At 46.8% G+C, this 13,307-nt stretch overlaps 1 protein-coding gene and 1 gene segment (V, D, J or C); both read left to right on the top strand.

Annotated features, from left to right (window-relative positions):
- The first annotated feature begins 3,931 nt into the window (after nucleotides 1-3,931).
- Nucleotides 3,932-5,462, top strand: LOC117042617. Its single transcript, XM_033142207.1, has 3 exons — nucleotides 3,932-4,030; nucleotides 4,534-4,636; nucleotides 4,849-5,462. Exons 1-3 carry the CDS (start codon nucleotides 3,932-3,934, stop codon nucleotides 5,460-5,462), a joined length of 816 nt encoding a protein of 271 aa, XP_032998098.1.
- A 3,602-nt stretch (nucleotides 5,463-9,064) lies between these two features.
- On the top strand, nucleotides 9,065-9,886 carry LOC117042515. The segment is given in 2 exon segments: nucleotides 9,065-9,192; nucleotides 9,360-9,886. Coding segments are annotated over 2 exon segments (597 nt in total).
- Nucleotides 9,887-13,307: the final 3,421 nt, after the last annotated feature.

The raw sequence follows: 13,307 nt of genomic DNA, 5'->3' as shown, positions 1-13,307 counted from the left end.
GCCTCTTTTGCTAGCGACAACACCCGCTCCCTCATAGCAGTCCCTGGCTCAACATCCTCACTGCCCTTCCTTAAGTCTTATTCCTTATCTGCTGGTGGTTCTCACTTGCTGGTGTGGAGAAAACGGATAGATACACGTTTTTCTTCCCTCTGCCTTATCATACTAGAGTTCAGGACCAATCAACAAAACTAAAGGTTTGAAGATTCAGGACAGATGAAAGAAAATGCTTCTTCATCTGGCATATAAACTATGGAATTCGGTCCCACAAGTATGTATTTATTTATAGCTTTTCCCTCCAAGGAGCTCAAGGCGGTGTACATGGTTCTTGCCCGCCTCCCCCACAACACCCCTGTGAGGTAAGTTAGGGCTGGGAGGCCAAAACCAGCTCAAGGTCACCCAGTGAGCTTAGTGGTCCAGTGTGGATTTGAACCCTGGTCTAACCACTATACCACACTGGCTCTCAAGCAATGACTGCCACTGCCTTGGGTGGCTTTAAAAGAGGATTAGATAAATCTATGGAGGACGAGGCTGTCTGTGGCTACTAGTCATGAGATTCAAAGGTGGGGAGAGCGCTGTTGCTCTCGTGTTCTGGGCTTCCCATGGGCATCTGGTTCGCCACTGTGAGCGTGGAGGCCGCAGCAGATGGACCTTTGGCCTGATCCAGCAGGACTCCACTTAGGGAGCGTTTGAAGAACCTGAAGCCATGACTGCCAAAGTTCGGCTTCTAACAGAAGATGGCTCCAGGCAATTGTCTTGGGTTGCATTCTATTTTAGGGCTACTAATACCATGGCACTTGGGATGCGGGTGGCGCTGCGGTCTAAACCACAGAGCCTAGGGCTTGCCGATCAGAAGGTCGGCGGTTCGAATCCGCGTGATGGGGTGAGCTCCCATTGTTTGGTCCCTGCTCCTGCCAACCTAGCAGTTCAAAAGCACGTCAAAGTGCAAATATATAAATAGGTACCGCTCCAGCGGGAAGGTAAACGGCGTTTCCGTTCACTGCTCTGGTTCACCAGAAGCGGCTTAGTCATGCTGGCCACATGACCCGGAAGCTGTATGCCTGCTCCCTCGGCCTATAGAGCGAGATGTGCGTCGCAACCCCAGAGTCATCCATGGCTGGACCTAATGGTCAGGGGTACCTTTACCTTTAATACCATGGCATTTGGAGCCTCCCACAGGCAAGAGCACCCATACTTGCCCCTCCCTTAGGGCAAAGGGCACAGGCAACGATGGCAGGCAGGTTTATTTTTGCAGTGGGCACTTTTGCCTTAACCCAGCATCAAGCAGACTTAATGATTCAGGGGGAGTGAGGGCAGGGTGCGTGGGTTGGTGGGAGAACAGGCAGCCTCCATGAGATGACTGCACTTGTTGAAATTCCTACAGGATGCTCTTGAGAAATAAATGGTGGTTTCTGGGATACCCTAGCACTAATAATAAACAGAAGGGATGAACGATGCAATCTCCTTTATAGCACTAATGCGTTGGCCCTCTGCCTCCTCGTCTAGCCAAGACACTCATAGAGAGGAGTCAGGAGGAAGTGTGGGCCTCTTTGGCAACCTCCCCTGCTTCCCAAGGGAGGCCCATCTCTCGTTGCTGTGGGATCCGCTGACCTTGGGCTGATTCACACATGCTCACTCATCCCAATCGCTTGCCAACTGCAGCATCAGCAGCTGCATGTGCGGACAAACCATCCCAGGTATGTAACCTTCGTGGGCAGAACTTCCATATCGCGCCTCGGCCCTGTTGCTTTCCAGCAAAGCAAAGTCACACAGTCTGCATCAAGGGCAGAGAAACAGCTGTTTCCCTTTCTGCAGGAAAAAGTCAGCTCCATGCTAAGAAAAGGGCAGATCTTCCCGGAAGAAGTGTGACCTACTTAAGACAGTGTGGTCAGGGATCGCTCCCTTCCACCACTTTCCCTCTCTGCTCCTTCCTGATCCTGTGCCAGGTTGATTCATAGCACGAGGCCACACCTGACATCTCTAAAATTCATGATTCATATTTTCTTGGTGTTTTTTTAAAAAAATCTTTTTATGGAGGCCCTCCCCCAATACAAACACATTTTCTCCTTTTATTTCAGAAATGGTTTATAAAGCAACGTTTAGTTTTAATTTACCAGCTCCCCCTTCTCCCTCCCACCCCCGATTCAATCCATAGTCTCTCTTTGCTGCATTGAGACCCTGCCTTGTAACTTGTAAGACCCTGCCTCTTTGCTGCATTGAGACCCTGCCTTGTAACTTTGGCCTTATCTGAGTCTCTGGGCCGGAGGCTGTTGTTCTCTGGTTATGTATTCAATAAAGCCCTCTACATAATTCACCCTGGTAAAATATATTCTCATTCGACAGTACTGCAGAGGGATTTGAAGCAGCCCATCTTAGCACCGGTTTCAATATGCACTTCATAGTGACTCATATGTCTTAATGGCTGGCCCATCTCCTTGAACGTCTTTAAATCTTGATTGCTCGCTCTGGTAGTCAGGGCATTGATTAGCCAAAGGAGCAATAATATATACTCACCACTAAAATGTTTTGAGAGCATCTCCCTCCACTCTGTTAATGCTGGGGGCTGGGGAGGGGACAGCTGGCAGGGAGACAGGAGGAGAATAGAACTATCAGCTTAGCACATCAAAGGGTGGAGCGGGGAAGGGGCTTAATCAGTTTATATTTATTACATATTTATCCCAGGCTGGATTCCAGTTGCTCAAGGCAAGTGCACACATAGGTCTTTTTACCTTCACAATAACAACCCCTTTTTATGGAAGGTTAGAGTGCAAGATCACCATGCAAGCTTTGAGCTGAGCATCGATTTGAAGCTAGGGTTGTGTACACACCACACATTTAAAGCACACCCACACCCACACCCCAAGACTCGTAGGAACTGTTGTTTAACCCTCAAATAGCTACAATTCCCAGCACCCTTAACCAACTACAGTTCCCAGGATTCTTTGGGGTGGGCAATGTGCTTTTAATATGCTTAAATTGTATGATTTGCCCCACCCAGTCCCCCAGGTCATAGCCCTCTAACTACTAGACCACACCAGCTTCCAAAAATATCACACTCTCCTTTTGCATGGGCTTTGACATGGTCTCCCATCCAAGGAGCCACACCTACTGGTATTTAGCTTTAGAAATACTGCAGCACCAGATATTCCCTGACTGTTCGCTGTACTTGAAGGCCTCATTCAGCCCCGTATTTTTAAAAAACGAGGGCAGCCACCATGGGAGAAAAGTATGATGAAGAGTGTGAACCATACATACTGTAAGGAGGGAGCTGGGAATGGATTTATTTTCTGCCCACAAGGACTTTCATTTTATTTGTCCAGAAGAAGAGCTATTTGTTTCCCAGTGGGAAGGATGCAAAATGTTAATTAGATCCTTTTTAACCCTTGAATAAACTAACAGGAAAACAGAAAGGGAAATGTCGGGGGGGGGGCAGAGGCATATCTCGGGTCCCTTGTGCCCTTGGCAAGGAGCTGTATCAGAAGGTTAGAGTGCAAGATCACTGCGCAAACTTTGAGATGAGCATGGAATTTGAACCTCCTCCCCACCCTAAAAAAAAAAATCACTTTATCACAATAGCCACCTTAGAAATGACTACATTTTACACAACCCAAGTACTCAAAGTGACCACAGTGAGGAGAGGAGGTGAGGAGGAAGGGCAAAAAAAATTGGCATGAGAAGGATGGGAAGCTTCTCCCACGTTTGATTTCGCCACAACAGTGGCAACATGTCACCACACACATATGTGTCCTACACACCATAGCCTGATACATGATTTGTGTACCTCTGCCAGGACAGGAGCCAATCTTGCCAACCTTGAGAGGGCTGTTCTGGCCAACATCTTCAAAGCCTTGGTTACAGCTCACCCTTCTCTTCACCCAGGAGCCATAGAGATTTGGGGACTTTGCATACAATTGGGGCTTTCACCTGAGTCAACATGCCTAGAATCGGACTTCCTTCCCACCGACGTGCAGGAACAAGTCAAACCGCAGAGCAGCGAGAGGAAGTGAGGGCTGAGATGTCAGCGGAGAGAACGGTAAGTGCTGGAGGGTGTCATGAATTAGCCTCAAAACCACAAGCAGCAGCAGCAGCAGCAGCAGCAGAGAAGCAGGTGCTGCAGAGGAAGGCAGCACTTGTCAGTGAAAGGGCAAAGCCTTTGCAAAGAAGGCACTCAGAGTATCCAGGGCTGACCCTACCATTAGACACAGTGAGGCAACCTCAGCCAATCTGCCTGACCCCCACCCTGCAGCCCTGGATTAAAGGGAACATAAACAAAGTGTGGTGATGGCCTATGTGAGAAGCTTGCTCATTCTGTCATGCCGTTTTGATTAGGCTTCCTGAGGTGTTGCCTGATGGTGGCACTTGTGTCTCTGCTCAGGCTCGGCACTGTTCTATTTGCTTAACTCCTCACCCAACAGGAAAGATCTCCACCCTGTCGCTGTGGGGGCAGCACATCCTGCCTAACCCCGCCCCCCCTCCATCCAACATCTACACTTGCAACCATTGCAGGAAATTGAGCAACTTCCGGTTTCTTTCCAGTTGCTGTTGCAGCCCCAGACTGACATGGCTGCAGCACCAGCTCACTTCTCCCAAGGCTTCTTTAAACTCTGCTCCCTCTTTTTCCTTGTAATCATTTGGTGCGGTGAGTGTTTTGATATGAGCAACGGGCCTGACTCTCAAAATCAGGTTGGTGGCCTGGGCCATTGCCATCCTTGAGGACCGCTACATCCTCCAGTGTGTCTGGAACTGGTGCCTTTTCTTACTTACCTCCCTTGGCTCAGTTAATCCACAGCCTCTCTCTCCAGGGATTTTCTTCCACAATCCCACCTGATTTTGCCCTTTCTCTCCATTTAGCTTTGTTGGGCATTGGAGCTACAGTGAAGGTCACCCAGGAGCCTCTCTTCGCCAGCACGTTGCAAAAGGGGCGCCGGACACTCAACTGCTCACATTCAGAAAGCTCGACGACCTACAATTTCTTCTGGTATCGCCAGCTGCCTGGGGGGAAAGAGCTGAAGCATATCGGGAGCCTCTATGAGTACAACGAGAAGATGACTGAGTCAGAGGGGTGGCTGAGTGGGAAATGGCTGGAGAAGGGAAAGAAAATGAGTCTTGAGCTTCAAGCTCCTCAACCTAACGACACAGGGCTGTATCTGTGTGCTGTAAGGGACACCGTGAAACAGGCAGGAACTGCAACTGGTGCAAAACCGAGTGCCAGCATCAAACAGCCCCAGCTCCTTCCTCATGCTGCTGGCATACTTCCGATATCACATAAGTGCAGTATCACTTCCCACAACCAGTGGGCATACTGGTGCCATCATCTGCATCAGGGACACACAGTACAAGGAGCTGAGCAGAGGAACAGTCCTGATGTCAGACGTGTGCAACATTGCTTCCCACAATTTGTGTACACTGATGCCATAATCTACACCAGGGTTCCCCAACCCGGCGCCCTCCAGACGCTTCTTTGAACTACAGCCCACGTTATCCCTGATCGTTGGGCCTGCTGGCTAGGGCTGATAGGAGCCCGAGTCCAACATGATCCAGAGGGCACCAGGTTGCAAAAGGCTGGTCTATGCCACACACTCAGCAGCCAGCTCAATGAAAGACTCAGTCACTTGTCACATGGAGAGGCTGTTCTCACTGACACTATTATCTTTCAGGTGTCTGCTGGTCCCCACATTCCAGGCCAATTCACTCATATCAGCTGCTCGCTCACTTCATTACTCACTACCTCAGAAACAAAAAATGCAGGTAGGAAATTATTTTCCATTGCATTTCACAGTCCATCAACAGTACACATGTGCTTTTTGAACTTTTTTCATTATTGATAACCAAGTTAGTTAGCTGTTGCAGGCAATGAACATGATCAAGGAGAATAGAAACTGTTTTCTGGATTTCAGATGCTTTTCTAAATCTTTATTGCATTTTTTTTAAAAAAAGGGAGATATATGAATAATTACATGCAGTAGCCAGATGGCACAAGATATTCACACTTCCCCCCACCCCCTGGAGCATATACAATTCCCCACTCCCAGAAAAGTGCTAGCAACCAAGCAGTTGGAACTGGAAACTGATCACAGTGGAGTTGAAGACAGTGTGTTTAAACATTATTCCAGCCTTGGTGCCAGGCCCAGTCCTATTGTTAGACTGGGTAGGGCAGGTGCCTGAAGAGCTCACAAAAGGGCTGTTTGCTATTTAAATTAGTTTTATTGGACATTTACTGCCAGTGAGGGAAAGGGGTGCTTGTCTTAAGCGTCATAGGTTATTACCCTATAGAGAAGAAGTACAGAACCTCTCCAGATGTTGTTGGACTCCAACTGCCATCAGTCCTGGCCAGCAGAGCCAATGGTCAGGGATGGTGGAAGTTGTAGTCTAGCAACAAACAGAGGACCATCCCCATCTTTGCTGTAAAGAAAGTGAGGGAGAAATGCTAGTTTGAATGCTGCCCCCCCTCCTTATTTAAATATTTTTAGATTAAGTCTTTCTTAAACACTTTCCTAAGATCAGATGTACATTTTTAAAATATCACACTGTTCAGGCAAGAAACCACTTTAAACCATGACTGCCATATAAATTTCATAGGCGAAGTACATTCTTTTAAATATTTATAAAATCCTGGAAAAATATGTGTGAATTTGAGCAAGCAAGAGAGGATAAAACATTTGCAACAGTGGGAAATCTCTCTCACACCTTTTCCTGTGGACCTTAGAAAGAAATGCTACAAAAATGCTATCTTGTTTCTATTGCACCCCTTTAATTATGTTTAAAATAAGTAAGAACCACAGCCAACTTGTTGGAAATGTCAGAAAGAGAGACAAACTGTACCTATTAGAGATGGAGAATTGATCTTCTATATAATCACCACTGTTAGAACCGCATACATAGACTAATTAATGGTGATAAATGAAAAAGACCCAAACTACTGAAGAACGGCTGGATAAAAATGTGGAAACATGATTCAGTGACCAAAAAAAAAGCATCTAATTATGTTTGCGCTAAACAAACAAGACAGAAATGGGAAGGAGTCACCAAATACTGGACAACTAATTAATTTCAGTAATGCTTGCAGAAATTATACAGTGACAAAGTTCATTTCATTCTTGAGCTTGGAGATCACGAAGGCAGCTACCGAACTGCGTGACTGCATGACATTTGATCTGGGCTCCCTCACTTCTAAGCTAACTTATCTACTGCCTCATATAGCATATGCCCCCCAATAAAATGTTTGCCCCATACTGTATTGCTAATGCATTAGACCTGAAAGGCCTGGGTTCAAAACCTCACTCAGCCATAAATAAAACAAAGCAAGGTTGGATCAGTTGTTGGTTTTGTGGGTCAAGGCTGGGCCAAGGCAACATTCTACACCAAGGATCACTGGATTATTCCAAGCAAGCAGTGAAATTATGGAAATCAAGCAAAATTATGAACACACAATTATGAATACAAGCAAAATCTGTCCATCTAGTTCAGTACCATCTACACTGACTAGCAGAGGCTCTCCAGAGTTTCAGACAAGGAGTCTTGTGATTTTGCCTTCTTTTTCTGCTTTTGCCCACCAAGGAGAGGTGGGAAGAGCTGTGCAACACACTAATGCCTTGTGTACTGGCAGAGGTGTAGGAAGGTCAGGTAGTACCCGGTGCGCATTTTTTTTGTCAACCCTCCCCCCCCGACTCCCAAGCCTACAGCGAGCCTTGGGAAGGGGGGGAGGGGGGCATGCTGTGTGTCACCCCCCCCAGGATGGTACCCGGAGCAACTGCCCCCACCGCATCCCCCTTGCTCTGTTCCCCAGGGATATCTGACATTTCACAGGCACTGCCCACACATTTTCATGCATACCTTTGCAATCCTAAGGACTAAAAATGCAGCGGTCCTGGGAGAAGCACGGAAGAAAAAATGCAGCCCTCACTCTGGGGTCAAAGGTTTCGGAGAAGCACCTGGAATGGAGAACGGCATCCTCTTTGAAACTATTTATAGCCCAGAAGCAGGTGCAGCCAAACCACCACAATCCACCGGCTTCCTTGGGAGGAGTCAGAAACGCAGGGCAAGAAGAAGATGAAAAGAGCTCTGTGCTGAGACTGTCCACTGAAATCCCATCTCTGCTCAATAAAGAAATGAAGCCATGCTGGGCACAAAATCCACATACAGGGGATGCCTTTATTCAAGTGCATCTAGAGATGAAAAGGCCTAGAGGGAAACTGAAAAGTGGGGGCAGGTGGTCCCCCCCCCCAATTTTGCAGAAATAAATGGGGGAATCCAGAAAAATTGTGGGGGACACTGAACCTTTGCATCTCTAGGTGCGTCTGATGAAACTGGGGTTGAGCCCATGAAAGCTCATGCTAGAATGATTTTGTTTGTTTTTTAAGAATCCTGGATTGGTTTTTTCAGGAGGAGATTAAGACGGTGACCCCAAAGAAAGTGTTATGACTTATTTATTCATCGAAAGCATTAAGAATTCACCCCTTAGCCAAGAATGCTCTCACAGCTGCTTACAAAAACCAGTCGTTGGTCCCTGATGAGATGTCATGAAACAGCGAGCAAACCTTTGAGTCCTCTAGAGCTCTTCATCCGTCTGGATGTGAAACACCAGTGCTTTTTTTCAGGGGATAGTCAAGGGTAAGCAGTACTCTTGTTGTTGTTGTTGTTGTTGTTGTTGTTGTTAAAAAGTGTGGCACTTACTGCAACAACTTCATGGTGAGTACCGGCACCTATTTTTCTAGAGAAAAAGCACGGTGAAACATTGGGGGGGGGGGGTGCTGGCGATGTTGAGCCGAATCTAAAGAAGCCTACAATCACCTCCCATGTTCCACTTCAAGCCTGTGACTTCCATGTAAACTCTGTTAGCTTTGGCATCAAGTCAGCTTCCCACCCACTTCTAACCTCCAGCTTGATGAAGAATTCTGGAGAATTGCAGAAGCTTGCTCATTCTATCATGACATTTTGAGGTATGGCCGGCTGGTGATGGGCCAGGATCTGCTCTAAGCTTCTTGCTCAGCTCAGAACCCAACAGGAAAGAGTATTGCACTGCCTCTGTGCGGGCAGGACATCCTGAAATGAACACCTGCACCCATGACAGGAAGTGAAGTGGCTTCCAGCTTCTTGCCAATTCCTCTCTCGACCCCCAGACTGACATGGCTTCAGCCCCAGCTCAGTGCTACCAAGAATCCACTAAATTCCTCTTCCTCATTGCTCTGTGGTGTGGTAAGTTGGGCACTTTCCATCCTTAGATGTCCCTGTTCATTGAAATGTGGAATAAATGCAGTGGCACTTCTATGGCTGAGCTCCCTTGCCTCTGTTAATCCACAGTCTCTCCCCTGGGACAGTTCTCTCACATTCCCTCCCTGATTTTCTCATTTTCTTCCCCTCAGCTTTACCGAGCGGTGGAGCCACAGTGAAGGTGACCCAGGAACCACCCTTTGCCAGCTCCTTCCAAGGGGGGAGCCGGGAATTCAAATGCTCACTTTCTGACAGCAGCAGCAGTAGCTACCATTTCTACTGGTATCTCCAGCTGCCCGGAAAGAAAGAGCTACAGCATATTGGGACCTTGTATTATCATGGTGATAATCTGCAGGAGATCTCTGATCACAACCCAAAGGACTGGCTGAATGGGAAATGGCTGGAGAAGGGGAAGAACATGAGTCTTGTTCTTCAAGGTCTTCAGCCTAGTGACACAGGGCTGTATCTGTGTGCTGTAAGGGACACGGTGAGACAGGCAGGAACTGCTGCTGCTGCAAAACTGAGCGCCAGCATCAAACAGCCCCAGCTCCTCTCTTGTGCTGCTGGCACATGCCCAATATCATGTACATCACTTCCCACAACTAGTGGGCACATCTGCCTTGGGGACACACGAGGCAGCTCAGTGCAAGCAGCCGCGCTCACGCAGGGCCAGCGCTGAAAGCAACCCTTCCACCAGTGCAGAATTAGTACCACGCGCTGCATTGCAATGGTTTTAGAGATTAGTTGAGTTCATGTCAGAGGAAAGCCTCCTGAGACTTTCTCCATGCAAGCATGGTTAGTGGCTCATCCACAAAAAAGTATAGGCTACCATTGTAGTGCTTTGCACTAGGAACTGGAATAACGAGGGTTCAAAACCTACTAAAATACAGTTGAAAAAGTATATGGTATTCTTAACAGTCCATTACAAATGGGTGGAGTGGATGCAAAGGTATAGCAAGACTTTATGAATCTTACAGAGCTGTAGCTGGGGCATAGTTTAGCCAGGGTTTCTGCCCCGGGTGAAGCTTCCAGAGGGGTGCCATTGAGGCTCCCAGTCTCCCAGCATGTCTGGGCTTCAGCCGGAGAGAAAGATGAAAAAGTGAATGCCAGCCACAAGCTCCTTCCTCCCCCTTTCCCCATGAAGCTGAAGAAGGTTCATTTACAAGGCGACACAGGGAGAGGGAGAGTTGTTATTATTACATCTATATGTTTGTGCTGAGGAGAGCCCAGGGACATGCCATCGTCGTTCTTGTCATTGTTTTAACCCTCACAGCAGAAGGAGATCAAAGGGAGGGAAACTCAGTGCAACTCTGTGCTCAGGGGCAACAGTCAGGTGACTAAATAGGGCTGCCATATTTTGAAGAGCAAAAAAGAGGACACATTTGCCGGCTTCTACTTTTAACTATGACTCTCATTTTACATACCCAAGAAAAAGAGGGCATGCGGCAAGCCCAGCCACAACCATCAACAGAAGAGGTGCGAGCCTTACCTTTTGGTTCACCCAATTGCTCTCAAATGAAACAGAAGTCCATATCAAGAACAGGCATTGAAAGCAAGACACACACAGATGGGTTTATTCATTTATTTCACTTATTTATAAACCACTCAAATCACCCAAGTTTCAAAGTGGTATACATAAAGATTACAACAACAAAAATATACAGTGGATAAACCCAAATAATCCCCTCGCTCCTCCCACACTTATCCGCCGACCCCGCCCATCCATACCTATACACTCAAACCAAATCCTACCTTCAATATCCGCTAACTTTCCCCTCCCTCACCCTTCCTCCAGACCTGCCCAATTTACCCTTACAAACTACCCCAAGTACACCCCCCATCCTCACCCCACCAACCCACACGCAGATCTCAAACCAAAATAGGGACTTATTCCCTATCACCATTTTAGAACCATGACACTAACTGAAACAGCACCCACTTACCTTAACTTAAGTCATTAACAGGCAAAACAAATATAGAACAGGTCTAAGGGTGGTGCTGCAGGTTAAACCACAGAGCCTAGGGCTTGCTGATCAGAAGGTCGGCGGTTCGAATCCCTGTGACGGGGTGAGCTCCCGTTGCTCAGTCCCTGCTCCTGCCCACCTAGCAGTTCGAAGGCATGCAGTGCAAGTAGATAAATAGGTACCGCTCCGGCGGGAAGATAAGCGGTGTTTCCGTGCGCCGCTCTGGTTCACCAGAAGTGGCTTAGTCATGCTGGCCACATGACCCAGAAGCTGTACACCGGCTCCCTTGGCCAATAAAGCAAGATGAGTGCCTCAACCCCAGAGTCGTCCGCAACTGGACCTAACGGTCAGGGGTCCCTTTACCTTTACCTTAAGGGTGGTGCCAGAGCGTGCCATGTAAACATCACACTCCTTTCACCCCAAACCCCACAATGTTGATACAGTACTACAACTGATAACATTACTGCTACATCATAATCCATGCACCACAGAGGCTCTCGATGTTGTCTCTCTGACCATCTCCTATCCTAAGCGACAGTGGGTTCAGCTTGTTCTTACACAGGGCTTTCCATGTTAGTCGAGACAGCCGACCGCCATATTATAGGTCGGTAAAGCCTTGAGAATGGGGGAGGCTCTAGCTTCCTTTGTTGACATCAGGACAGGAGTGACACCTCTTAAAGCAGGGCAACTGACCCTTTGCATCAGTCGCTTCCAGAGACCTGTTTATTGAGCATTTATCCAGATTTGTTTGTGAGGAGGTTATACAACGGGTTGTCCAACAATTGTTACCCCATACTTTCTAGTGGATTCCCCCGTCGCTTTACTTATCTCAAAAAGTCTGATTGTCTTGCGGGGGGGGGGGGGAGCAAGTTTGTCATGCAAGAGTGCCAAATCCACTTGCACTTGATAATTTGCAACTGAATCCCACCTGCAGAACAGTGAGTCTGCTTACTAGAGACCCTTCCAGCTGGGAATCTCATACTGTGCTTTGAAGCTCCCACATCTGTCTTCCCTGCCATATTTTTCAAATTAGTCTGGATTTGTTGCCAGGAAGGAAAGCTCTCTCTTAAGGTTGTCAACTAACATAGAAAAATGCTATCTGGGATTTAACTGTATGTCCTATGAAATATGCATACATTTATTGCAAAAAATAATAATAATAAAATAAATCTCAACTAAGGTGCCTTTTCTGAGGATACAGATTGACAGCAGCAGTTTCTTAAGCGTCAGAAAACTTGCTCAGATTTAATATGCCTTCTGCTCAGTGCCAGAAAAGCATAAAGCCATTTAAAAATATATTGTCTTCCTCAAATTTGGGAAAACAGAATTTTCCTATTATAGGAATGTGCAAAAGGGCTTCAAAAATGAACATATTCAACTTCCATCACTATTATGGAAACACTTGTTTTAAAATATGTTTTGACATGCATTTCAACCTAGCATATATATATATATATATATATATATATATATATATATATATAATCTCACTAATGCTGTCACTTTCAGCTGCCTGTGCTTCTTATTGACAGGAGTTTGTAAGCATGTTTTTATTTTTAAAAAACCCCACACAGAGACAATCTGACCCTGCAGTGCACAGCATCTGCTAGGGTTGGGTGCAAACTGTTAGGAAAAGCCATCCTTATGTTTTGCCTTTAACATCTGGCACAGAGGAGACAGCCACACATCTGTATTGCCTCTCCAGCAGCAGGGTTCTCAAGCCAGGCATCTTCCTGCTGGTAGTCTGGGGGAGTTTTAATCACCAAGCAAAGCTTTGATAGATCAAACCTATTAGCCCTGAACCGGCTGAAGTTAGTCACAACAAACCGTTGATTCTGTTTGTTTCGATGGGACGATACAGTTTAATTCTACTTAGCTGGCACTGAATTCCAGTTAATTGAGTCGGACTCACTCTGCATATTAGAAAGGTCTACTTGAAGGAGACTAACTGAGCACATTTGTAAGTTCCCTCAGATGAATAGAAACAACTTTCTAGTGAACGCACCGAGGATCTGACAGTCAGAACTACTTTTTCACTTAAAGACTAATTTAGCAATCAGATGTGTTGCATTGGATCCAGACTAAATAAGCAGCGCACAGTGGCAGACTTTGGGCTGTAGAATTTAAACAATGCCC

Source organism: Lacerta agilis, chromosome 1 (genome assembly GCF_009819535.1).
Source record: "Lacerta agilis isolate rLacAgi1 chromosome 1, rLacAgi1.pri, whole genome shotgun sequence".
Taxonomy (NCBI): domain Eukaryota; kingdom Metazoa; phylum Chordata; class Lepidosauria; order Squamata; family Lacertidae; genus Lacerta; species Lacerta agilis.
The sequence above is the reverse complement of the archived record's forward strand: the minus strand, read 5'-3'. Positions and strand labels throughout refer to the sequence as shown.

What these genes read in the sequence shown, in the direction of transcription:
- LOC117042617 (XM_033142207.1), top strand. Translation starts at nt 3,932, where the DNA reads ATGCCTAGAATCGGACTTCCTTCCCACCGACGTGCAGGAACAAGTCAA. An exon ending in AGATGTCAGCGGAGAGAACG is followed by an intron (nt 4,031 to 4,533) that starts GTAAGTGCTGGA and finishes GTTTCTTTCCAG; the next exon opens with TTGCTGTTGCAGCCCCAGAC. An exon ending in CCTTGTAATCATTTGGTGCG is followed by an intron (nt 4,637 to 4,848) that starts GTGAGTGTTTTG and finishes CTCTCCATTTAG; the next exon opens with CTTTGTTGGGCATTGGAGCT.